We start from the raw sequence: 24,790 nt of genomic DNA, 5'->3' as shown, positions 1-24,790 counted from the left end.
AGTGTGGCACACAGTGGGCGCCTAATAAGTGCTGGAGGGCTGGCATTTAGAGAGAGGTCAGGTTGGGGCAGGGGCTTTGGAAGGCCCTTTCTCACAGGGCAGGGGCTAGCCTGAGGAAAGCCCCAGCGGCCCTTACGGCTCCCCCAGAGATCTTTGTGCTTGGGGGGCCTGGAAGCAGACAACCTGCTCTGGCTTTTCCAGCTCTGTCCCTCTTTCCTATGTTTCCAATCTGGAGGGGGGAGGGTGTGGGGAGGCCCTGGCTGCTGGAGGAGAGGGGGTGATGGCGGAGGAGCCGGGAAGAGGGGTGGGACGGGGCTCACTCGCCCTCATCTCGCCGGGACCTTCCCCATCCCCAGTGGGGTGGTTGGTAGGTGAGGAGGGGGTGCTGTCCCTTTAAGAGCCTCAGGGCTGCAGGGAGCAGATGGCCTGTGCCTGGGGCCCCTTGTCCTTTGTGTGGCTCCGCACAAAGGAGGGGGCCAGCTGGGGGGGGGCTGCAGCAGGTGGGAAGGGGTGGAGTCTGCCTGCTTTCCTCCTCCTCCTCCCCCTGCGGCCCCCCCAGATTCGCAGAGTCCCTCCAGGACACCTCAGGGTGCTGCAGGGCCCCAAGTCTCAGGGGGAGCCTCTCCCGGGGGCGACCCAGCGCCACCCAGGCCCAGGGGACCAGAGAGAGAGCCAAGGTGTCTCGGGCTGCCGGGGAGGACAAAGGGAACGGGAAGGGGTGGGGATGATGGAGCCGAGGAGGAGGCAGGATCATCCGGTGGTCTGGGGGAGGGGGAGGGGAAGTGGCCTCCAGCCTGACCTGAGCTGGGGGGCGGGGAGGGAGGTGGGCTGTGGCTGCCCCTGGGGTGGCCAGTCCTAGAAAGCTCTGGAAGGGAGGGCCTGGCTCAGACCCCAGCTTCCTAGTCAGTGGTCCCCCCCCCCCCGCACACACATGTAGGCACGTGCACAAGCACACGCATGCAGGGACACACGGACACAGGGACACACGGACCCCGCCAAGAGCATCCAAGTCCCCCAACCTGGGGAGAGAGGAGAGGTGGGGGCGGGGCAGAGCCAGTTGTTCTTTTTCCTGGAGGAAGAAGCAGCTGCACTTTGCTCCGAGCCCTCCAGCTGCCCCCTCCCGTCCCCCTCGTCCATCTTTTCCTCCCTCCCCCCCTCTCCTTCCTTCTTCCTAGATTCCCTGTCTGGTCCCCTGCACTCCGAGTCCTCTCTGGGCCTTTAAAAGACCCAGAACAGACCAGCCGTTCTCGGACTCCATCCCGCGCCCACGTGGTGGGAGCGGATGTGGGGTGGCTGTGAGGCTGCCCGCTGGCCGCCTCTGCTCCTGAGGGCCTGGGAGGGCCCCTCATCCCGGTCCCATCCCCTCCGCCGCTCCGGGCGTCTCGCAGGGCCCACGCCCGGCCTCACTCTCACCGGCCCCGCTCCCTGCGCTCCGGGGACTGTCGGGGGGGGGGGGGGCAGGGTCCCCCGGCTCCTGGGGTGGGGCCACCCTGGGAAATCCAGAGACCACAAACCCAGGCCTCGGGCCCCAGGGTGGGGCAGGGGCAGCCGGGGAGGCCGGGGGCCAGCACTTCTAAATTTAGGAGGCTGATTATAGAGTGGCCAGGGCGAAGAGGAGCAGTCAGCAGCAGCCAAGTCTTGGGGGGGGGTCTGAATATAGGTGTGTGTGTCCATCAGTCCTGGGGGGCCGGGGCTGAAAAAGGCTGATTTCCCAGCGAGCTCCTCTGGGACCCCCTGCAGGGCTGAGGGGGGGGGCTGAGCTCTTTGTGAGACCGACCCCTCCTCTGGTGGGGGGCAGGGCAGGACAGGGGAGTGCAAGAATGGCGGCTCCTCGGGCCCCTCCCCTGGCTCCAGCCCCAAGGAAAGAAGGGACCCTTGCCTATCCCCCCCAGCTGACCCTCCCCCCCAGGATGCAGGATTGCAAGCTGCCAGCATCCTCCACAGACTGCAAATGCAGCGGACAAAACCCTGTGACGGAGCCCGGGCCCGGGGTTTCTCCCAGGGAGACAGAACCGAGGGGTTTGGAAAGGGAAGCGTCCTGGGAAGTCACCTACCACGGCTCCCTGGCCCCCGTTGGACAGACCGCATCGCAGCCCGGAGGGGGCCAGTTCACACAGGGAGGAGATGGCAGAGCCGGGATTCCCCGCCCAGCTATCCATCCCCAAGCGTCGATTAAGCCCTCGCTGGGACCCGGGCCGGACCGCGCTAAGTGGGCGCCGGGCCCACGGAGCCGATCTCCCACCCGCAGGCGTTTATGCAGCAGACTCCGTGTCCGTCCTCAGTCACCCCTTGGGTTTACCGGAGGGGAAACTGAGGCCCAGGGAGGGACGGGGTTTGGCCGGGTTTTGGCCAGGCTCAAGCCGCTGGGCAGCCCTGTATCCTGTTCCCAGCGGATCATCCCCGCCCGACAGCACGCATATCTCTGCTCCTCAGCCCCCGGGGAGGGGGGGGGGGGAATTCCCATCTCCCACATGGCCCCAGGCCCCATCTCCAGTCGCAGTAATACCGAAGCCCCGGGGAGTCCCACCTTGGTCCCCAGCGGAAAGGCCGCGGAGATGGGGGTGAGGAGCCCCCACCCCGCCCGCACCCCCAGGGTGGGCTCGGGGGTGCTCTAGCACGTGTGCCCGACGCTTTTCGGGCCTCTAGCTCGAAGCGTCTGGGGGTGGGTGCCTGCCAGTGGGGGGCTGGGGTGGGGACTTCTTGGCTACTCCCCGCTCTCTTCTGCTCCCCCATCTCCCTCTCACGGAGAAGGGATCGCCTCTTCCTCCCTCCCCAAGACTCCCAGAGGGGGGGGGCTTTCCTTCCCTCAAGCAAAGTCAGGGTGCCTCAAGAGGGCAAAGGGGAGAGAAGAAAAAGGCGGAAAGAAATGAATCGAGGCATTCCTCTCCCTGGTCCTGACCCCACCTCCAGAGGAAGGTTTAGTCCCGGTCCCCAGGCCCCGCCCCCGTCCCCCCCCAAGCCCTGCCTCCCACCCCAGGGCCAGATGTTCAGCTGGCGGAGGCATCGGCTGGGGGAGGGGTGCTGAGGCCACAGCCGGCACTACTTCCCTGCCAGCAGCTTCATTGTGTGAGCGAGGGAGCGAGGGAGCGAGGGAGCCAGGGAGGGATGGAAGGAGGCGGCGGCGGCGGCGGCGGCAGCGGCGGCGGCGGCGGCGGGAGCGGCGGCGGCGGCGGCAACGGGAGCGGCGGCGGCGGCAGCGGGAGCGGCTGTGGCGGCGGCAGCGGCGGCCTCGGCGGCCGCCTTCTCCCCGGCTCCCGACAACTTTGCCCCCTTGTCTGAGCGCCGGCCCCGCGGGAGAGCCGCGTCCGGCGAGGTTCCCGCCCGCTGCCGCGCTGCCCGGCCCGGCCCCGGGAGCAGTCTGGGAAGCCGGGCTCCTGCCCCGCGCGCTGAGGGGAGAGCGGCAGCCCGGCCCCCGAGGAAGGCGCAGCCGGGCTTCTGTCTGCTGCCGGGAGAGCCGCCCACGGGACTGCTTCCCCTCGGCTCCGGCCCCCGTTTACCTGACTTGGACCCCCAGGAGGCAGGAAGCGGGTCCCTGCGCCCAGAGAGGGCAAAGAGCGGGGGCTTCGCGCCTTGCCTCCGCGGGGTATCCCGGCCCCCGGCTCACGGAGGAAGGGGAGAGCGAGGAACGCCCGCTTGGGACCCAGGTAGTCTGGCTCCCCGACCCCTCCGGAGTCCTCCAGAAACTTTTGCTGCCCTCCCTCTCGGGGGGCACGGCGCCCGCAGGGAAGGCTGCCCCTGCGCCCGCTCCCTCACTGGCCGGCCGGCCGTGCCCCCCGAACCTCAGCGGCGACCCCGGCGGACTGGGCCGGGGAGGGGGCTTTGCCCACTATTCCGGGTGCTCTCGGGGGCCTCGCCATCCCCCTGAGCCTGGGCCCCGGGCAGGCGGGAAAAGGCAAGGATGCCGTCAGTGATGGAGAAGTCCAGCTCGGGCTCTGGGATCCTGTCCCGGAGCCGAGCCAAGACGGCGCCCAACGGGGGCCAGCCTCACTCGGACGATGACAGCAGCGAGGAGGAACACTCCCACGGTGAGAGCCCGGGACCGAGGGGGGAGGGGGCGGGGAAGAGGGGCTGGAGGGAGGGGGTGGGGGGGTAGGGCCGCTCTGCTGCCGCCACTGTCCTGGGGGCGGGGAAAGGAAAGATCTGGGAGCCTTCAGAGCTGGCCTCCTTTGCGGGGGGAGGGGTCTCAAGAGGGAGGGGAGGAGAGACACGTGGGCATCCACCATCCCCTCGACATACATAGAGGCTTCCCATCTCCAGCCTCCAGACACTCTGCCTCCTCTCTCCCGGCCTCCAGCTTTCCCTACCCCAGCAGGGAGGGGACAAAGCTCGGGAGCGCAGCTCAGCCTTTCCTCTCCCCCCACTCTGAGCCTCCTGGGAAGCGAAGGTACGGCCGGCCCAGCCGCCGCTCCCTCCGGGTCACAGGGAAGCCACCCCTTTGGCTCCCGGAGCTAGAACAAAGGGCCGGGGAGGGGGGGAGGCCGGGGAGCACCCAAGCGACCTCCCCCCTTCCCTAAGAACCACCTGGATTTCCCCAACACTCGAAGCTTTGCAAGACGCCTTTCTCACTACTAGAGGATCATGGGGAGCTCATTCCCTCCATTTTTTGGATGAGAAAACTGAGGTTGAGGACTCCAGTGACCTCGGGAGGGCGGGCAGCGGCAGCAGGGCTGCTCCGAACCCCCCTTTACGTTCAGAGGCTCCCTCTCCCGAGCCCTCCGAGGGGGGCACCCAAGGAGCGGACCGAGGCCGCAGGAGGGGCTCCGGGGCGGCCCCCCACCCCCGCTCCTCGGCCCGCGGGAGGCTCACCCCCGTGCCCTTGCTTCCGCAGACAGCATGATCCGAGTGGGGACCAATTACCAAGCAGTGATTCCCGAGTGCAAGCCCGGTAAGAAGGTGGGGGCCCCACGTGGCTGTGTTGGGAGCCGGGGCAGGCCTGGGGGGAGCCTTGTGGTTGGTCGGGAAGCTTTTCCTGCTTTCCCTTCTGCCTCCCTGCACTTCCTGCCCTCCCCTTCCCTCCCCGCCGGGAGCCCGGCCGGCCCCCGAGCCCGTGCCCCTTCCCTCCTGCACAGAGAGCCCGGCCCGCTACAGCAACAAGGAGCTGAAGGGGATGCTGGTCTGGTCCCCCAACCACTGCGTGTCCGACGCCAAGTGTGAGCTGGGGGCTGGGCAGGGGCCTCCAGGTTTCGGGGGAGGGGTGCCCCGGGGGGCAGGGCCGGGGCTGGGGCCGGACTCCCAGGTCCAGCCTCCCTTTGGGGGGGCCGCAGGGTGGGACGCCGGGCTTTATTCCCCGGACCCGGCAGGGGGTCTCGGGGCCGGGACGCCTCAGTCCGATTCATCCGTGGGAAGGGAGCTGGAGCCCGGGGTTTCGGGCTTTGTTCTCCACATGGGGTAGGGGGGAGGGGTGGTCATTGCCTGGGATGCCTAGATTCAGACCCATGGGGGGAGGGGAGCCAGGGAGGGCTAGGGTTTCGCTTCTCCCATCTGGGAGGGGGATGCTGGGCCCGGACCCGGGGCTCGCCGGGCGCCCCGACCGTGCCCGTCTCCGGGCCTCGGGTTCCCCCTCGCCCACGGGCCCCTCTCCCCCCAGTGGACAAGTACATCGCCATGGCCAAGGAGAAGCACGGCTACAACATCGAGCAGGTCGGTGCGGCCCCGGCCGGGGGTGAAGGCGGGGGAGGCGGCGGGAGAGCCCCGGGGGGCGCGGGCGGGCGCTGAGGCCGCTCTCCTCCCCGGGCAGGCCCTGGGCATGCTGCTCTGGCACAAGCACGACGTGGAGAAGTCCCTGGCGGACCTGGCCAACTTCACCCCCTTCCCGGACGAGTGGACCGTGGAGGACAAAGTGCTGTTCGAGCAGGCCTTCGGCTTCCACGGGAAGTGCTTCCAGCGCATCCAGCAGATGGTAGGGCCCCGGCCCCCCCGGCCTAAGCGGGGACCCCCTCCTCCCCCTCCCCGCCGCGGCCCTGGGCTCCGTCCCCCCCGCCCCCTCCCCCAGCCTCCTGCCCACCAGCAGGCCTTCCTCCGCAGCTGCCGGACAAGCTCATCCCCAGCCTGGTGAAATACTACTACTCCTGGAAGAAGACGCGGAGCCGCACGAGCGTCATGGACCGCCAGGCCCGGAGGCTGGGGGGCCGCAAGGACAAGGACGATAGGTGGGGTCGAAAGGGAGGCCGGCGGGGCTGGCGGCGCCTCGGGGAGCGAGGACGGGGGTGAGGCCGGGAGGGCCAGGAGATGGGGCAGGGGAGCCGAGGGCTGGGCTGGGCTTGCCGCGGGCCTTCGGGGAGGGCTCTGGGGATCTCATCTGCTCCCTGGACCCTCTGCCAGCAGTGATGAGTTGGAAGAGGGAAGAGGAGCCACTAGTGAGGGAGAGCCAGATGCTGGGGACCCCAAGAGAGAGGTGAGGTGCAGCTGGGCTAGAGCCTGTGCCCCCAGCCCCCCAAAGCTCCGACCCCTTCCCCGGCTCTTGGGCTTCCTTCACCTCCCCGCTCTGGTCTCCCCCACAGCCAGCCCCCGCCCGGCCCCTGAACGCACGGCCCGGCCCCGGGAAGAAGGAGGCGCAGCTCTCTCAGTACCGGCACCACCCGCTGCGGACCCGGCGCCGCCCGCCCAAGGGCATGTACCTGAGTCCCGAGGGCATCACGGCCGTGTCTGGCAGCCCCGACCTTGCCAGCCTCACCCTGCGGGGCCTCGACTCCCAGCTGGTCTCCCTCAAGCGCCAGGTCGGTTGCCCAGAAAGGGCCCTCCCTCAAGGGGAGGAGGCAGGAGGCTGGCAAGGCTTGGGGGGGGAAGGAGCCCGGCCCGAGGGTCAGGAAGGCCTTTGTGGGGGGCAGGAGGCGGCCGGGGGCTCCCTCGGCATCGGGAAGGACCAGGGGCGCCCAAAGAATCAAATCCTGCCCCGGGAGTCGGCCGCACAAACCCCCGATCGCCGAGTCTGGGCTTTTCCCTCCCTCCCCCGGCAAGCGGCCGGGCCCCGGGGGTGCGGGGATGGGCGCCCAACTGCCACGTGGGCCACGCCAAGGGGCGCCGCGTCAGACGCGGAGAGAACCCTCGCTCCTTCCTCCAGGTGCAGAGCATGAAGCAGACCAACAGCAGCCTCCGGCAAGCCCTGGAGGGGGGCATCGACCCGCTGCGGCCCCCCGAGGTGAGGCCTCTCCCGGGCCGAGGGCGGGCTTCGGGGCACGGGGTTCCCACGGCTCCTCGGGGGGGGGAGGCCAGGGGCTCGCAGGGCCCCCATTTCTTCCCTGCTCTCCCCAGGCGAACACCAAGTACAATTCTCGATGGACCACAGACGAGCAGCTTCTGGCTGTACAAGGTGAGGGAGGACTTGGGGTTGGGTGGGCTCGAAAAAAGTGGGGGGAGGAACGAAGATGGGCAAGTCTTTGGCCGGCTGTTTCCTTGTATGTAAAAATGGGCCCCTCTGGCCCCGACGCCGTCCTGAGGCTCCTCTGCTTCTGGGCGAGACCTGGGGGACTCCCAGAGGCTCCCCCAACGGGCCTCTCTCGCCCCGACGCCGTCCTGAGGCTCCCCCCGTAGACCCCTCCTCGCCCCCCTGGCCCCGACGCCGTCCTGAGGCTCCGCCATTTTGGCCGCCCTTGCTCCCGCAGCCATCCGGAGATACGGGAAGGACTTCGGCGCCATCGCGGAGGTGATCGGGAACAAGACCCTGACCCAGGTGAAGACCTTCTTCGTGAGCTACCGCCGGCGCTTCAACCTGGAGGAGGTGCTGCAGGAGTGGGAGGCTGAGCAGGACGGGGCTGCGGGGGCCCCGGCCCCCGCTGAGGAGGCGCGCAAGGGGCTCCCGGCCCCCGCTGCGGCCAGTGAGGAGGAGGAGGAGGTGAGCAGGGGGCGGGGAGGCGGCCGGGAGCCCCGCTCTAGAACCAGGGGCTGCTGGGGAACATCTTAGAACCACGAGTTCCTGCTCGTGAAATGAAGTTCTTGGGAGATGGGGAAGTTTAGCCCAGGGCTCAATCCCCACCCTTTCCTCCTAGCCTCCTGGGGTGTGGGACGAGCCCCCTGACCGGGACCCACCGGCCCTGGGCCCTCTCTCTTCTCTAGGTCCAGATCACGGCGGTGTCTCGGGCAGTGCCCCCCGTTGCCCCTCCTCCCACCTCGCTGTCTCAGCCGCCCCCCCTGCTCCGCCCCCCGCTGCCTACGGCCCCCACCCTCCTGCGCCAGCCCCCTCCGTTACAGCAGGGCCGCTTCCTACAGCCAAGACTGGCTCCCAACCAGCCCCCGCCCCCCCTCATCCGTCCTGCCCTCGCAGCCTCCAGACACAGCGCCAGGGGCGGCCCTCAGGCTCCACCTGCTTTGCTGGGGGGCCCCTCCGAGCCCCCACCCCCTTCGCTCTGAGCCCGCCCCCCTCCCCGCCCTGGGCGCCACCTGCTTCAGCGAGGACAGATGGGTCGGGCACCTCCGTCCCGCACTCCGCGGCAGACGATCCAGGGCCCACGACGGGCACGACCTAGACCCGGGGGCTCCTGGTGGACACTGGCATCTGGGGGGCTTGGACGGCCGCCCCCCCCCCCCAACCTCGGGCTCCAGGCGGCCCCCGGCCCACTCTGTGCCTGCTTCCCGGAGCCACCCAAGCTCCGAACCGGAATGTCGCCTCTGGCCGAACTGTTTCTCTGGGATCCTCCTCCTCCCCCCGGCCCCGTCTCCCCCCGTAGTGGGTGTTAGTGACCATAGAGTAGAGCTAAGTTAGGGGCGGCAGGCGGGCTTCGGGGCTCCGCCCCCCTTCCCCTCGGAAGGCCCGGGCGCCGGAGCGCTGCTGGGGGGGGAGTTATGGCAATAAGTCTTGGGGTGGGGGGAGAGAGCTGTCAGGAAAGGGGGGAGGGGGGTGGGGGACCCAAATAGGATGATTTGCCTTCCGTGGGGTGCGTAGAGGGAGGTCCCTTCCGCCCACTGGGGAACCCCGGCTCTTTGAGCCTGGCGGGTGCAGCCGCGAGGACGGTGGTCCGGGCCCCGGGCGTCCCCCCCACCCGTCGCTAGTGGGGAGCGAGTGCGTGAGCGTGAGTGTAAAACAACTTCAGGCTGGAAAAAGCAAAGCCACCTGAATTTATTTTTTGTCAGTTTTTAAAATAAAACTTTTTTAAAGCTCCCTGGGTGAGGCCCTCCCTTGCCCCCCCCAGGGGGGAAGCGCCCACCGGGAGCCCACCTGAGGCCCTCCCTCCTTCCCCCTCCCCCGGGGAAGTGTCTGCTGGGAGCCCACCCGAGGCTGCTCCGGGTCTGAGCCGGGCTGGGGGGAGGGGGCGCCCGCTGGGAGCCCACCCGAGGCTGCTCCGGGTCCGAGCCGGGCCAGTGACAAGAAGTGACAAGCAGCCGAGGCCCAAGGCTCAGATTCCAAACATTCTCTTTATTACGTGTGTCTGATCCAGAGGAGAAACTAAGTATGGGAGGGGGAGGGGCTGAAAGGGGACTGTGAGGGGGGGCGGGGGGGGGAGAGGGACCTGACCATCCAGTCCCTGGGCCCCCCCAACCCCCCCGAAGCTGAGCTCTTCCCCTCCGAGGTCCCACCGATCACCCCGAGTGGGCTCCGAGTGAGGGGGGGGAAGCCCTTGGTCTGGAGCTGGAGCCCAACTATGGGGTGGGAGGGGGTTCGTGGAGATCCCCTTCCTGGAACCCGGGAGCTCTGCTCACTGGCGAGCCTCCGGCTGGGGGGGGAGGGATGGAGAACGGGAAGGCATCATAAATCAAAAAAACAAAACAAAAAACCCAAAAATAAAATAATAATAATAAAAAATAAAACCCATCACAAAAAATGTACAACTCCGATGCGGGGGGGAGCAGCCTGTGTGCGCGTCCCCTCCCTCCCCCGCCTCATTTCTCAAGAACAGAAACAGCAGAGAAATAAATTAAGGGTCGCAACGGCCACCACCAGCTGACGCCCCTGGTCCCCTTGGCGCCTCCGGGCTGGGGAAGGGCGCGTGAACTCTCGCTCCCCCACCCGCCCCGTGCCCCCTTCTGCCCGTTTCCCCGGGGCAATGGGGGCACAAAGCAGAGGAGGGAGCCAGAGACAGGAAGAGAGACCCCACCGCTCCAAACCTAGCCGGTGCCCAAATTAATGCCAACGGAGAGATGGGGGGAGGGGGTGCTTGCGGGCGAGAGCCTCTCCAGGAAAGAGCGGGTCCCGTCCCTGGGGGGCGGAGGGGGAGCGGCAGCAGGGTCCGAGAGGACTCACTGCCCGGCGCCGTCCTCTCCTCCCGGCTTGGCGGCCCCCACGCCCCGCATCTCGGGGAGGAGGGTATGGGGGAGAAAGGCTGCCCCCCTCCCCCCAACAGCAGCTTGTGGAAAGTAAATGCCCAGCAAAGGGGGGGTGGGGGGGTGAACAGGAGGAAATGGCACCAAAAGTAGACCCCCCTCCCCCTCCTCGGCCCAGAACCATCTCTTCCCTTGCCCAAGCACCAACAGCCCCCCCCGCCCCCAGTCCTGACTATGGGCACTCAATGCTAGGGGCCTGAGTCTAGGAAGGCAACCCCTGGTGGTTTATTTAGGAGAAGATGCAAGGCAGGGCAGCCCCCGCGTGGCCGGGGCTGGAGCGTGGGGGCGCGCCCCCTCCTCTCTCTGGGAAGAGGGTCGTCCGGCCGTGAGCGATTCCCAGGCGAGGAAAGGCCATGGATCCAGTCTCAGCCACCCCAGGAGAAGGGCGGGGAGGTGTCCGGTGCATTTTTTTTTTTTTTTGGTAATAAAAAAATTCTTGGTTTCGGCGAAATACTCTGTGCAACCGCAGTACCTGGGGTTCCCCGCCCCCACGACCCCCTACATTCCTCGTTTCACGTCGGGGGGTCATGGGGTGGGGGGAGCGACGCTCCCTCCCCCCCAGACGCGGAGAAACACACCGAGAAGGGAGGGGGCGCGCCGGCGCCCGCGCTGGTCCTGGGGTGGGGGCGCCGCGGTGGCTGGCGCGGCCCCCCGGCAGCCTGTTAAAGCTTGAGCTCGTTGGCAATCTTGGAGGCGATGTTCTTAAAGGCCATGGAGGTGCCCGAGATGCGCTTGAAGCGCACGCCGTTGAGGGAGAGCCGGGGCAGCTTGCAGACCTCCATCTCCCACTGCACGAAGGTCTCGTGGCCCGGCGTCCCGTGCATGCACAGCAGCATGAACTTCTCCTGCAGCTCGCACTGGCAGTTGTTAGCGTCCAGCACCTTCCGGATCTCCCGCATCATCTCGTTGGGCTCCATGGAGCTGGTGGTCTTCATGCTCCAGGTGAAGCGCAGGGAGCGCGGCTTCGCCTCCCGGTTCTCGTCCTTGTCCTTGTCGCTGCCCCCGCCGCCCACCAGGTGAGGTCTGCGGGCGAGAGCGGGGCGTTAGGCCCGGGCGCCTGCTCGGGGAGGGGGCGGGGAGGGGAGACCTGCGGGCCGGCCTGGGGAGCGCGGCGGGCGGGGGGGGAGGAGGGGCGGCTCCCGAGAGCGCGCCGAGGCCCACGAGATGGGTCGGGGAGCCTCCGGTTCTAGGGCCTGGGCCGAGGGGGCTGCAGGTGGGGGGGAGGGGCACCAAGTGGCGGCAGGAGGAGAGCAGGAGGAGGTCGGGCGTCGGGAGGGGCTGCGCCCTCTGACCGGCTGGGGGCTCACAGCTGGCTCTCTCTCACCTGAGGGTTTCCACTCGGTCTTTGCTTTCGGGCTCATTCGGGTTCCTCAAAAAACAGAGCGAGGGAGAGTTTAGTTCGGGGTCTCCTTCCGCCGCTGCCAGACCCAAGGTGGGGGGAGAGAAGGGGGAGGCGCCACCGTTTGGTGGGACCGGGCCCAGCATGCCGGGGCCCCCGCCCCAAGGAGGGGAGCCGGCCCGACGCTGCTCACTCCCACCCGGGCTCCCCAATCTAGCAGACACCCGGGTCCGTCTGCCCGCCGACGCCGGGGGTGTCTGAGGATCTGCGTGAAGGGCCCTGAGTGTCGGCCGGCAGAGATGGGAGAGGGGAGCGGGAGGCTCCCCGAGAATCCTCCCTCCCCGCCGGGCAGCCTGGGGCCCCTGGGCCGCGCGCTGCTGAGCCCTCCCCGGGGTGCCCACAGCCTCGGGGTTCTGGCCCCGCTGAGCGGCTTCTCTGCGGGGGGAGGGGAGGAGGCACGTGGGGGAACACAAAGACACACACAAACAGCACGCAAACACACCCAGAGGGGGGAGGGCAGAGAACAGGGGTCTTGGGCAGGGGAGGCCTGAGGGAAGGGGTCCTCACACAGGGAGCGAAAGCCCCTCCTCTCCTCCCCAGGGCCCGCACCAGGGTGAGCCAGCTTCCGAGGAAGCCCCTTGACCTCCTGAGATCTTAGGGTTCCCCCTCCTCTCAGGGGCTGGGCCAAGGATAACGGTCCATGCCCAGGGAGGGGGGAGGGGCCATAAACTCAGGCTTTGCCCCTTCCAGCCCTGTGGCCGATCCCTTGGGGCTCTGCCCTTCCCTGGTGTTTGGGGGGCCCTGAGGAGCTGCCAAGGTGGAGGCGGGCTGGGGCTGCCCCCTGTGATGAGACCTGCCGAACAGGAGGGGGCGCTGCTGACACCCCCAACCTCTCCCTCTGAGCAGGCCGAGCACCCGGCCCAGCCCCTGTCCCAGAGTCACCACAAAGAGGGCAGGGGGAGCTGGGGCTCTGCCCCTTCTGGGAAACCAGGGAGCTGGGGGGGGGCAGCTCCGAGATGAATGGGGAAAGCCCCCGGCCCCTCGCATGCACACAGGGTTGGGGGGAGAGGAAGCAGCCACCTGGGCCCCAGAGCCTGGGACAGTGAGGGCAAGACAATCTTAAAGGGGAGGCAGGCCCTCTGCCCAAGCCCCTCTCCCCAGAAGCCTGCCCACGTGGGTACCCAGCAGATGTATGGGTTGGGCAAAGCGCCCTGCCCCGGTGCCTTTCCCAGCTCCTGGGAAGTCGGGGTCACTTCCAGGCCCCGGGGCCACCGCCGAACCTTCCTGTGACATTCCCTGAATGGGCCCGAGCCAAAGGTCACACAGCTCCACCCACCTCCCTCCCGGGCCCCCTGTGGGGTCACGCCGTCCTTAACCCTCCAGAAGAGGGGGAGGGGGAGGGCTGCGAGGCCCGGCCCGACGGCCCCCCAGGAGCCTTCTCGGGCCTCCTTCTCCCCAAGGTCCGCCGGGTGCGGTGCCGGGGGGGGGCGGCCCCCCTTTAAGATGTCTGCTGGGAGCCAGAGGCCACACAGACTCCGTTAGCGGGCGGCAGAGGGGAGGAGCCGGGACAGGGGGCTTAGTGACAGAGACAGGACAGGGCACAGACACACACAGCGGGCTCAACGCCTACCTTCTGGCAAACCTGAAAGACAGATTTCTAAAAAAAAACAAAACAAAACAAAACAAAAAAGACAAAATAAAAAAAGAAATAAAATAAAAAAACCAACAACAAGACGGTGTGTGGATAAGCGGGAAGGGAGGAGGCCCTTGTGAACCAGGTGCCTGCTCGGCTAGGGAAAGCCACTCAGCGAGGCGAGGTGCCCGGGGCCAGGCCGCCCGCCCCGGGGGCGCCCGCTGCAGGGAGGGAGGGGAGCGGCAGGACCGCCCGGGCCCCGCGTGGCTCTGGGAAAGGAAGTCTCCAAACCAGCTGAGCCCAGAGGCCAGAAGGCCCAGCTCTCCGGCCCCGGCGCCTTCGCCTCCATTCTGCAGCTGCGTCACCGGGAGACAAGTTTCCATGGGAACTCAGGAGAGAAGAGGGGGCTTTTATTTTAGCATCCCAGTTCACACTCCTGGGGAGGAGGCGGCCTTGGCCATCTGCTTTGGGCTGGGACTGAGGAGCGTGTGAGAGGGAGAAGGGGGTTGGGGAGCGGGGGGAGGGGGGAGACATAGGGTACCCCCAGGCCCTCCGCCCCTGCAGCGTGGCAGCCCCGGCCCCCGCTCACCTGCGAACAAACTTGGAAGTGAACTTGCTGAAGAGGTTGCCGGAGGCGCCCCTTCGGCCCTGGCTGTGGCCAGAAGGGGAGGCAGGGGTGACCCCGTAGGGCAGGTTCTGCTGATCCCGCACCTGGCGCAGCTGCCCGGCGTGGAAGGTGCTTCTGCTCGACACCCCGCGGGGGAAGTTGGTCCGTTCGGGGGCTCCCCCGCTGCTGCTGATGTTGTGGGCGGAAGGGGAGGCCACGGGGACCCTCTGGGGAGCGGTACTGCAGGGAGACGAGGAGGGTCAGGGTCGGGGGCCCTCGTGCCGGGACCCCTTCCGCAAGACCCGCGGCACAGAAGCAGCCATCGCAAAGGGGAAAAACCGAGGGCAACGGGGAGGAAGAGGGAGCAGCCGGGGCTCGGGAGGGGGGGTCGCGGGCACGGGCGGCCGGAGCACCTGCTGAGCTGAAGCCCGAGGGGCTCAGGGTGGGGGGGAGGCTGCCCCAATCCCTCCTCTGACCCCCGGCTTCACCTGCGAGGGGGGCTGAGCCCCTCTAGCTCCCGCCCCAGGAGGAGCAGCCCCAGCGCACTTGCCTGGGCCTGGGCACCTCACAGTTATTGTCTGTCGGGGGCAGCCCCGAGGCCTTGTTGGGGTGCACGGAGGCCGACATGGACTTCTGGTGCTGGCGGGGCCGGGCCGCAGAGACAGCGGCGGAGGCAGAGGCCGTGGAGGCCCGGGAGCCCGGCATGGTTAGGCTAGGAGACAAAAAGCGGCCGAGATGCGCAAGGTTGGTTAGGGGGAGCGGCGGCGGCGGCCCAAGGCCCGGCTCAGAGCAGAGCAAGGAGAGCAAAGGGATGGCAGAGGGCACGGGGGCAGCAGAGGGGCACGAGCCGGGGTTGGGGGTCAAAGGAGGAGCGCGAAGGCTGAGGACGGCGGGCGGAGGAGCAGCACCCTTGCGGGACCCCCCATGGGATGCGCGCAGCTGGAGCACCTGGACCTCCCTGGTGAGGTGCCCTCGACTAAAGGGAACCAAAGGGACTCAGGTCGCCCCAGGCAGCCCATCAAAGCCAAATCCCCAAGCCAAGGGTCCTTCCCCCAGACGGCCACCCCGGCCTCCGGGCTCCAGACCCCTCCGGGGAGAGCGGGCAGCCAAAGCCTCGGGGATGAGGAGCGAGGGCGAGAAAGCAGAGGCTGAGGGGGAAGGGCCCGGGCGCGCTCACCTGTCCTTGCCGTTCTGGACGGAGCTCTGCCCCAGGCTGGCCCGCTCCAGTAGCGGGGAGTTCCGGCTCCTGTTGGTGCTGGTGGAGAGCACGCTGTTCTGTGGGGCACAGGGGGGAGGGGTGAGCGCTGGGGCCCTGGCACGGGCGGGAGGAGCAGGAGGGGGACGGGGGAGGGGGCTCACCGTGGAGGGGCTGGGGGTGGTCTTCTTCCGCTCGAGGCCGGGCAGGGGGCTGGCGGGCACCTTGGCGGTGCTGCTGGCCTTCCGCCCGGACTCTCGCTCCTCCTCGGGCCGCTTGTTCTCAGCGTTGTTACTCTGTGTCTTCTTCGAGTAGGAGTTGGAGGTGGGGATGGCAGGACCAGCTGGGGGCAGAGCAGGGGCAGGGGGTGAGGAGGGTGTAGAGAGGGCCCCCCGCCCCCGCCCCGGGCGCCTCCGAGCACTCACCCTGATCGCTGAAGCGCCGCTGCTTGGGGTTGGCAGAGACGCTGCGCTGTACCTTGTGGGACGGGGAGGGGGCGCTGCTGTTGGTCAGTTCTGCCGACGGCCGCGGCTTCAGCGTGATCGTCTCACCCTCCAGCTGTAAGCCAAGCAGAGCGCCCGGGGCGGGGGGCGGGCACGTGACCAGAGGGGCCGCGGGGGAGCCGCCTCCCGGGATCCCCGGGACGGAGCAAAGCAGCCGGGCCAGGAGGGGCTCCATCAGGGGCGCGTGCGTGTCTGTACGGTGAGGGGGAAGGGCAGGAGCTGCCCGGCTGCTCCTTGGGGGTCCGGGCCCACTCACCTCCGAGCTCTTGTAGCCCAGGAGCAGGTAGGTGGCCATGACCTCGTTGTACTTCTGGCCCACCAGGGAGTCCTGGATCTCCTCCCGCGTGTACCCCATGGAGACCATCAGCTCTGGGGGCAGCACAAACAGCAGCGGCCCGTGAGGTCCCCGGCCCCGTGGCTGCCCGTCCCCCCTCCCCCGAGCCCGCCCCTTCCCGAGGGCCCTCACCTGTCCGCCGAGGGTCCTTGTAATCTGGCAGCGGCTCCACATATGGCTTCAGCTCGTCCTCCTCGTGCCCCACATTCATCCATCGGTCTTTCATGATTTGCTGAGGATAAAAGCGGGAAACAAGGGTAGGGGTGAGAGCACACAATGGCAGTGGCTCTCGTGCCCCCCCCCCCCCCGTGGCCCTTGCCCTCCCCCCACCCTGTGGTGGCCCTCGCGGCGCCCCCTCACCTCCAACGTGCCCCTCTTGCTGGGGTTGAGAATGAGGAACTTCTTGAGCAGGTTCTCGCAGTCCGTGGACATGTAGAACGGGATCCGGTACTTCCCCCGCAGCACCCGCTCCCGAAGCTCCTACAAGGGAAGCTGGGGCTCAGGGCCTTCAGCCCTTCCCTGGCACTGATGCAGAAGGCGCCCCCTCCTCCCCGGCAGGCCCCTCCCCAGCCCCCACACTCCTTGGGAAGGGACGGAGGAAGCGGGGCGGCTCCTGGGGGGCCCCGGGCTGCCCGAGGCCCGAGGAGGAAGGACCACAGGGATGGTTCGTGCCTGCACCTTGCCCCACCTTGAGGTTCTGGCCGTCAAAAGGCAGGGAGCCGCTGACCAGCGTGTAGAGGATGACCCCGAGGCTCCAGACGTCCACCTCGGGCCCGTCGTACTTCTTGCCCTGGAAGAGCTCGGGGGCCGCGTAGGGGGGGCTGCCGCAGAACGTGTCCAGCTTGGTGCCAAAGGTGAACTCGTTACTGAAGCCGAAGTCGGCGATCTTAATGTTCATGTCGGCGTCCAGGAGCAGGTTTTCTGCCTGGGAGGGAGGGAGAGGCCTCGGGCAGCCCAGAGGGGCGGGGGGGGAGGGGTCCCCAGGGGGCCTTTCCCCAAGTGACCGGGAGGGCCAGGGAAGGGCAGAGCCTGGCACACGGGGGCGCCCTCTCCGCTGCCAAGGGGCCGAGTCTCCCGGTCGCCTCCCAGGGAGCCAGAGGGACGGGCCCGGCCCCGCCGGGGACACTCACCTTCAGGTCTCTGTGCACGATGAACTTCTGGTGACAGTACTGGACGGCCGACACGATCTGCAAGGGGAGAGAGGGTGAGGGCGGGGGCGCGGAGGGCCTGCAAGTGGGAAGGGGGGGCAGCGCCCCACGACCAAGCCTGCACCAAGGGGCCGGGGACCCACCTGTCGGAACTTTGCTCGAGCCTCTTTTTCCTTCATCCTCCCATGAGCCACCAGGTAATCAAACACCTCTCCTGGAGGGGACAGGGGCAAGAAAGGTCATGGGAGAGCTCGGGGGCTCGGGCGGGCGGAGGGCACGAGGGACGGGGCGGACTCACTCACCTCCGCTGGCGTACTCCATCACAAGATAAAGGGTCTTCTCCGTCTCAATCACTTCAAATAATTTAACTGCAAGAAAGGGACAGCGCGGGCCGTGGGCCTCCAAGAGCCGCATCCGCACAGCCAGGCCCTCGTGTGGCCGACACCCCGGAAAGCCCCCCCCCCCTCAGGGCCCCTCACATTCACAAGGTGCTTTCAAGGCTGACAAAGGGCCTTTGCCACAAGCTCCCGAGGTAGACGGGCCAGCAGAAGGGGGGTCCAGCCCTCTCCCCAGCGCCCCCCGGCCTCTGTCCTGACTGGGAGGCAGACCCCACGACTGGGGAGTCCCGGAGCTCCTGAGGGAGCATTTACAGGTCTGTGGCTCCGTCCCCTTGTCTGTCAAGTGAAGTCAGTGACCTCTCCCTGCAGCCACTCACGGGGCTGCGAGCAAAGCGCGCTCTCCCCAAGCCCAGCCTCCCCGCCCCCCCCCCAAAGACGAACTTTCGGAGAACGGGACCGCTGGGGAGGAGACAGGCCTCGAGCCTGCTCTCACCTATGTTGGGATGATTCAAAACCTTCATTATTCTTACTTCCCGGAACAGCTGGAAAATAAAATGCCGAGGGTCACCCTGACTCCGCTTGTGACCTTCTGCTCCACCCTGCCCCCCCCCCCCCCCAACTCAAAAAACAACAAGGAACAAAAGACAGGCAGTATCTGCCACTCGGCACTGGGGCCCAAAGCTGGATGGCAGAAAAGCGGGCAAAACCTGCCTTTACCAGAGGAATGAGGGCCACCCCGTCCCCTCTCGGACGCAGCCCAACCCAATGCGGGCAGCTGTACGGGGTTCCAATGGGGGGGGGGCGGGGAGAAAGGGAAAGAGAGGGAGAGATAGAGGGAGAGAGAGAGAGTGAGTGTGTGGGTGTGAAGGAGGTGGAGAGGGAAGGGGAGAGAGGATGGAGAGAAGGGTCAGGGTGAGGGAGGAGAGCCAGAGCAGAGCCCCAAAGGCTCCCAGCTCCCTCCCACATATGACTCTGACTAAGTGACCACCGGCCGGGGGCAGGGGGTGGAAAAGAGCCCCCCAGGATGGGAAGCCCCCGGCTTTTCTCTCCTCGTGCCTCGCCGCTCCTGGCATTCCCTGACAAGCAGAGCCCTGGTCTGGTTGGAAGAAGCTGCTCCTATATTTAGCTGGTGCCAATTTTAATTAAATCCACCTGCACACACTCACGCTCTCTCGGTGAAACAAAAACGGGGGCCCCGAAAGCCATCTACCTCCGTGAGAAAGAAGTGCAGGCCGGGCCAGTTCTGGGGACCCAGGCTCCCCTTGCTCTAAGCAGCAGGAAGGCCTCAAGCCCCCCAAGCCAGGCCTGCTTATTTTTGAGCAGGGCGCCCGCCTCCAACATGGCCTCCCTCTGTGCTTCCCCCGCTCCTCCGGCGGCCGAATGGAGCTCAAACCTCGGGCAAGAACTCGGCAGCAATGGGGACCTGTCCCTGGTGGCCAGAAGGGCCCAGAATCCGAGAGCCAGGCCAGGTTCCCGGGGACGGTCACCAGGCCTTCCGGACCTGACTCAGACCAGAAAAGGCCCAAAGTGAGAGTCCTCTGGGAGGGAGGGAGGGGCTGCAGCCCCTCCTGCTGGGGGAGGGGCGTCCTCCTCGGGCCCCAAGGTTCACCAGAATGATGTAAGTCTACACTCAGACTGGCCTTGGTTAAAAAACCCACACACACAAACGAGCTGAAAAGCCATTTAACTGGCACACTGGGAGGTCAAACCACTTGGCCTCCTGAGGGGTCACAAAATGGCGGCCCACACTTTTTTGAAGGGTTACGGCCACAACCACACCAGCTTCGATTTCGGGGGGTGGGGGTGAGGGGCTGCAGCCCTTCTATTCCTCACTCTTTCCTCAGAAAGCCCAAAGCAGGGAGGCTGGAAAACCCTGGGAGGGCGGTCACCATTCTGGGGCTCAAGCAGAGCCAGTCCCCTTTCCTGGTTCTGGCTCCCAGTGGGTCAGGGAGACCGTTCCCAAAAAGCGCCCTCTCCCTGACTCCCTGGCCTTGTCCCCAGCCCTGGCAATCCTGCAACTTCACTGGCCCCGACTGTCAGCTCGGGACCCCTTGCCTTCCCCTAGATCGGTCCAAGCCCGCAGCCCAGGAATGGACCCGGTGCCAGTGGAGCAGACCCAAGGGGGTGCGTTTTGGGGGCTTGGAAAACGGGCTCCCCAGACCAGGCAGACGCAGAGCCTCCCTCCCCCCTGCCAAGGCCCAGAAGAGAGAGTTCCCACTTCTACTGTTGCTACGACAACCAGCTACTGGCAAGCTTCTCCCTTCTGCAAATAAAAAGCTGGCTCCCCCTCTCCTTCCCAGCAGCTTCTCAGTTTCTGGAGCCAAAATCGCGACAATCTGCCTGGGGCTCTCCCCGGTGGCGAAGGACGCCCCCCGAGCCAACTGCAGGGCGGGGAGGAACCAAATGCCCCGGCCAGGGTCAGCAAGGCCCCGCGACCCCTCACAGGCGGCGGGAAGCCCACGAGGGAAAGACTCCATCTGGCCCAGTCTAGCTTCTAAATCCAACTGTCGAGTCACTCCCTACCTAGCCCTGCTCAGTCCCTGGGCGGTGGTTGTCACGGAAACAGCGTCAACCATTTCCAGGGGGCCTCACAGAACCTGCCCCCCCCCCTCGTGTGAGGCACTGGCCGTGAACTAGAGCTCGGGGTGCCCTAGACTGGGGGGGGGCTGGGAGGGGGCCGCTCACTTACCTTCTGGAGGCTGGAGGAATTGAGCTGGGTCTTGTCGATGATCTTCACCGCCACCTGAAGGGAAGGAGAGAAGGTGCTGTGGCCCAAGGGCAGAGCCCAGAGGGGGCCGCCCCCCGGAGAGCGGGCACAGACCGCCCGGTGCCCGGCCCCCTCCCCCCCGGCCCCCCGCTCACCTCCTTGCCAGTCAGGACGTGCCGGGCCAGCTTCACTTTGGCAAAGTTGCCCTTGCCGATGGTCTTGAGGAGCCGGTAGTTGCCGATGTGCGGCTGCTCGTCAGCAGAGGTGGCCGAGTTGCGGCCACGGAGCATGTTGGCCTTACTGCTGGGCTTGGCGTCCAGGTGTCCGAGGGCCGGCTGCAAGGAGGAGGCAGGATCCGGTCAGAGCCGTGCTCAGCCCCAGGAGAACCAGGGGCCAAAGGCCCGGGCCCTCGGCGCTCTGTCCCACCCCGGACTGGCCTCCCGGAGGGCCCTCGGCTCCGCCCCGCTCCCGCTCCTCTCCCTTGGCGGCACCGCCCCCCCCCCCCCCGGACCCTCCAATGGCTCCCTCCTACAATCCTGCAAAGAGGCCGAGCGCTTGTGCTTCCCCCTCAAGTCCTGCGCCCCCTCCTTCAGGCCTGGGAGCGCCACCTGGGGCCTAGGATGTGTCAGGCGCCCTCCAACCTCAGGCTCCCTGAGAGCACACAGTAGGAGCTTCATTAAGCACTTGCTAAATGTGACTGAGCAGCCCGAGCAGGGTAAGGCGCTCCCACAGAGACGCAGAAAGCTCTGGGTCTCACATCAGTGGGCAGTTCTTCGGACACTGCTCCAGAGATGAGCCCGAGGGGGCCCAGGCCTGGGCAGACCCCATCAGGAAGCCCCTCGGAGGGCAGGGGTCATTTTCCCCAGCTCCCTGCTGCCCCGGGACCAGTGTCTAGGCCCTGGGAGTGGAGGGGCTGAAAGCAGGAAGGCTGCCCCTTGGGCAGCCGCTGAACCGCTCGGCCAATTCTCTCATTAGAAAAAGGAGGTGGGCTGGCCAAGCTGGGGGGTGTCCCTCAGGCCCCCCAGCTCTAAAATCTGGGATCCTGTGACTTCTATGAAACCAAGGATCGGAAGGACCAGGAACGGAAAGGGGCTGGAGCAGTGGGATGGAGCCTTGCTTTGGGACGATTTGGAAGCCCCCAACGTTGGTCTCGGCTCCTTCCTGGAGGCCAATCTGGGGCTCCCTTTGCATGACGGGTAACGGAGAACTGGGGCAAGTTAAGAAAGTTAGAGGGGTCGGGGCCTGTGGGTTCTTTCACATGCCGTCCCTGCCTGCAAAGATGGAGTTTGGAGGCTCAGAAAACGGACGGGGGGGGGGGGGGCTGGGGGCCTATCTGTGGCCCAAAGGGCTTTCAAAATAGAAAACTCTTATTGACCCAACCTGGACAAATTTAACCAAGCAAGCGCCTGTTCAAGTAGAATACGAGTCACCATCCGAGTGAGAGGCAGCCAGACGCCTCATCCTGAGTTCAAATCCAGCCTCAGACATGCACTAGCTGTGTGGCCCTGGACAAGTTTCTTTTTGCCTCAGTTTCCTCAAATGAAAAATGAGCTAGAGGAGGGAGTGCAAAGCCCTCCAGGGTCTTTCAGAAAAACCCCAAACGGGGTGACAGAGAGTTGGACGTGACAGAAGCGCCTGAGCCACCACAATCCTGAGGGACTGCTTTGCTTTCCCACTCGGAGCTAAGCTGAGACCCCAGCCCTGGCAGATGGCTGAGGGACCAGCGTCCCTCCCTGGGGCAGGACTGCCTCCCGAGGCAGCTGGACCATCTTTCTGGTTATCAACTTGTGAGCTGGTTTCCTCTCGCTTCCTCAGAACGGATCGGGCATGCCCCCTCCCCCTTCCCCCCCATCTTAGGCACCTAACAGCTTAAACTAGCCTTGGAGGAAAACGTCATGTTTTGCCAAATTCTTGATTAACATTTCTCATTGGGAAATTTGACTGCCCTTAAATGTTGTTGGGACAACTAGACGGCACAGTGAATAGGGGCTGGGGCTGGAGTCCCCAGAGTTCAAATCCAGCCTTAGACCCTTACAAGTGTGAGTGACCCTGTTTGTGCTCCCTTCTCATCTGTAAGAGAAGCCTGAGCAAGAAATGGCAAACCCCTTTGCTAAGAACCCGCCCCCCTCCCCAGCCATGAAGCTTTCTCTGGCCAATCAATCCCAGGGCTCCCCTTCCTCCGGACTCCACAAGTTCCAGGGAGGGGAGCTCAATTCTGTGTCCAAGATGAGTGTCCCATTAATATTTATTCAGTGAACGGACAGACCCAAGGAGGGCTCCCTGCCCAGCAGGATCAGCGGCCAGAACCTGGGTCTGGGGCGCGCATAAGCGAAGGCCGGGCCGGCTCCTGGCTCCGGGAGGGCCCTGGAAGTCTCCAGGTACTTCAGGGCACCAGGACAGGGAAAGGGGGAAGAAGGCTTTGCCGGGGGCAAGTCTCTCCCCCAGTGCCCCAGGCCACTCGAAGGCACCTACAAGTCTCCAAGAGACAGTGGCCAGGTCCGCGCTCCCTCTCACTTCACCTCCTCTTCCAGAAGGAGGAATGGGAACAAAGTCCTAGCTCAGACAGAGCTGGGGAGAGGGAAGGGGCCGTCTCCAGGCCAACAGGACTTACTTGCGACTTCTTAGAGATAAGCGCTTCGCCCTCCCTAACCCAAGGAAACCCCCCCAAACAACGACGGCCCCCCCAGAAGGCAGGGAGCCAGCCCCGGGTGCTCCTGGGAGGCCTGCTAGTCCAAGGGTGCCCGGCACACCAAGGGTGAGAGAGCAGCAGCACGTCCCAGAGGGAACCAGTGACCGCAGGAGCGCGGAGGGCATGGGGAGCACGGCCCCCTCCTCTCCTGTGGGCTCAGCCCCTCTGAGGTCTGAAGGTCCCCGCTGGCCCCTGCTCTACTCCAGGTTTCCAGCCCTTGTTCCTTGAGGCCACAGCAAGCAGACCCTCCAGTCACTCTAACCTTAATCGCGGCACTGGCCCTCAAGCCCCTGAGTTAGCCCCTGGGGAAGAGTGAGCTCTGGGGGGGCTGAGCCCTGGCTGCTGATCCCAAAACCCCACCGGGGTCTCTGGAGGGGGGAGGGTCCTAGTTTCCAAGAGTGTCCCCTCCCGGCCAGGGCTCCCACCCTCAGGTTCCGCCTGAAGCCCAGCCCGGGGACAGGCTGGGAGAAAGCATCGGCGAAGTGGCCCGGAGGAGAAGGGACTCTAAGGCGGGCCCAGGCACTGCCTTGGGAAGTCACCAGCCCAATGAAGGAACTGGACCCTGAATGACCTCGGGGGAGAAGGAGGCTGGCAGGGCCCTCTCGCTGCCCCAGCCACCCTCCGCTTTCCAGAAAAGAACTGGGGTTTTGTTTAACTCTTTGGGAGTGGGAGAGAGACCAAAAATGGTTCCTTCCAGCCACCGTCGGGGAGGGCTTGGGCCGGGAGCTCTTGGGAAACCTCTATGGAGTGGAGCCCGCTCCGAAGCCGGCGGTCAGCGAGAAGGGAGACCGTGGGCTCCCACGGCAGAAGCAGCGGCCGAAGCGCTCGGGAGCAGGACTGAGCCGGAGAGAGAAGGGAGAAGGGACTCTGAGCCTGGGATCCCAAACCTCCTTCCAGGCAGGGTGCCAGGCTGGCCCGGAAGACAACTCCACCCTAGGAGGCCAGGCCCTGACTCAGGCGGGCAGCGCCCCTTCCTAATGGTGGAAGCTTCACCTGGGCTACTATGGGAAGGGCTCGCCCGCGGTGTCGGGGGGACCAGCGGGGGCAGAGGGACCGGCAGGAGGCTGGGGGCGCCCTCCGGCCAGAGAGGAGGCTGCGAGGGGGGAGGCGGACTCTCCCAAGGGGCTCCTTTCCAGGCAACGAACCCTAGTGGGACGGGGGTGGGTCACTGATCCTTCCCCTTTCTCGGTGTTTCTGGGCCGGTGACCTGTCTGGGCGCCCCCACGCCCGAGCTCTGACAGGAGGGGCGAGGCCCCGGGAATCGGCCCTCCTCCTACCTCAATCACTAAGTGGTCCCCGCGGCTCTTCCCACCCCAGAACGCCCCCCAGCTCTCCGGCACCTGCCCAAAACCTGGATTCTCACAGGCCCGGGCTGGGGAGAGGGGAACCTACCCGGTCTGAGGAAGGGGCAGGCCCGGAGCACGGCGACTTCCATTCAGCAGGGCCCAGGAGAACCTGTCAGGCGGCGAGGGCAAAGTACAGAGCCCGCGGCCCGGCCCAGGGTGGGGGCTCGGGAGCCGCTCGGCAGCACCTTCCACCGCCTCCTCGGCAGAAAGTGATGAGGCAGCCAGGCTGCTCGGCCGCCACTGAACCGGTGTCGCAACCGAAACCAGCGCTAGCCGGGAGCCGGGCTCGGCAGGGGGAGGCCCCGGGCCCAGGGAGGCTTTTCCCAGGAGCCCCAGCGGCCAGGAAGTGGAGTCCCAGGGAACTTCACAAGGAGCCAGGTGGGAGGAAAGGGGCGGGCGATGAGGGGAGAAGGGAGGGAGGGAGGGAGAGAGAGGAGGACTTAGAGCAACTTCCTGCTCCCTCCCCCTCCCCCCAGGAAGTGGGTGGCCCCACCCTCCTAAGGTGAGTCGCAGGGAGTGCAGATGGCGGAGCCAGCCAGGCCCATCAGCAAGTCCTTATCTCCCCGGCAGGTGGGCCCGGCCCCCTGGGGCGCGGCCTGCAGGAGAAAGGGAGGCCACATCACAGGTTTCAATCACAGGAGACCAGACTGTCAGCATCTCACAGATAACCAGGGCCCAAGAGTGCACACTGGGGGGA

At 66.5% G+C, this 24,790-nt stretch overlaps 2 protein-coding genes across 6 annotated transcripts in view; one reads left to right on the top strand and one right to left on the bottom strand.

Annotated features, from left to right (window-relative positions):
• Positions 1-3,898: 3,898 nt before the first annotated feature.
• On the top strand, positions 3,899-9,092 carry RCOR2 (REST corepressor 2). Its single transcript, XM_051967364.1, has 12 exons — positions 3,899-4,025; positions 4,829-4,885; positions 5,070-5,150; positions 5,588-5,640; positions 5,738-5,899; positions 6,025-6,149; positions 6,325-6,394; positions 6,501-6,716; positions 7,061-7,138; positions 7,252-7,309; positions 7,602-7,831; positions 8,053-9,092. The coding sequence occupies exons 1-12, from the start codon at positions 3,899-3,901 to the stop codon at positions 8,344-8,346; spliced, it is 1,551 nt and encodes a 516-aa protein (XP_051823324.1). The 3' UTR covers positions 8,347-9,092.
• Positions 9,093-10,455: 1,363 nt separating this feature from the next.
• Positions 10,456-24,790, bottom strand: part of MARK2 (microtubule affinity regulating kinase 2) — a 48,920-nt gene continuing 34,585 nt past the window's right edge. The window contains exons 1-19 of one of the 5 annotated variants that reach the window (XM_051967359.1): positions 24,140-24,349; positions 20,214-20,393; positions 20,041-20,094; positions 17,845-17,893; positions 17,316-17,381; positions 17,157-17,227; positions 16,996-17,052; positions 16,554-16,790; positions 16,226-16,345; positions 15,998-16,097; positions 15,788-15,900; positions 15,454-15,586; positions 15,193-15,371; positions 15,011-15,108; positions 14,384-14,545; positions 13,816-14,073; positions 13,224-13,250; positions 11,579-11,623; positions 10,456-11,277 (exon numbers count right to left, since the gene is read on the bottom strand). In XM_051967359.1, the coding sequence (XP_051823319.1) occupies positions 10,917-11,277; positions 11,579-11,623; positions 13,224-13,250; positions 13,816-14,073; positions 14,384-14,545; positions 15,011-15,108; positions 15,193-15,371; positions 15,454-15,586; positions 15,788-15,900; positions 15,998-16,097; positions 16,226-16,345; positions 16,554-16,790; positions 16,996-17,052; positions 17,157-17,227; positions 17,316-17,381; positions 17,845-17,893; positions 20,041-20,094; positions 20,214-20,348 (2,265 nt within the window). In that variant the 5' untranslated portion in view covers positions 20,349-20,393; positions 24,140-24,349 and the 3' untranslated portion in view covers positions 10,456-10,916. Of the gene's footprint in view, positions 11,278-11,578; positions 11,624-13,223; positions 13,251-13,815; positions 14,074-14,383; positions 14,546-15,010; positions 15,109-15,192; positions 15,372-15,453; positions 15,587-15,787; positions 15,901-15,997; positions 16,098-16,225; positions 16,346-16,553; positions 16,791-16,995; positions 17,053-17,156; positions 17,228-17,315; positions 17,382-17,844; positions 17,894-20,040; positions 20,095-20,213; positions 20,394-24,139; positions 24,350-24,790 lie in introns of those variants that run through there. The other 4 variants (XM_051967356.1, XM_051967360.1, XM_051967357.1 and 1 more) reach the window with 4 other exon arrangements.

This window comes from Antechinus flavipes, chromosome 6, assembly GCF_016432865.1.
Source record: "Antechinus flavipes isolate AdamAnt ecotype Samford, QLD, Australia chromosome 6, AdamAnt_v2, whole genome shotgun sequence".
NCBI lineage: Eukaryota > Metazoa > Chordata > Mammalia > Dasyuromorphia > Dasyuridae > Antechinus > Antechinus flavipes.
Note: the sequence above shows the minus strand (reverse complement) of the source record. Positions and strands in the feature narration are given on the sequence as shown.

Coding starts and splice junctions, on each gene's coding strand:
- RCOR2 (XM_051967364.1), top strand. CDS start 3,899: ATGCCGTCAGTGATGGAGAAGTCCAGCTCGGGCTCTGGGATCCTGTCC. Junction 6,150..6,324: donor CGCAAGGACAAGGACGATAG/GTGGGGTCGAAA, acceptor CTCTGCCAGCAG/TGATGAGTTGGAAGAGGGAA. Junction 7,310..7,601: donor GCAGCTTCTGGCTGTACAAG/GTGAGGGAGGAC, acceptor TTGCTCCCGCAG/CCATCCGGAGATACGGGAAG.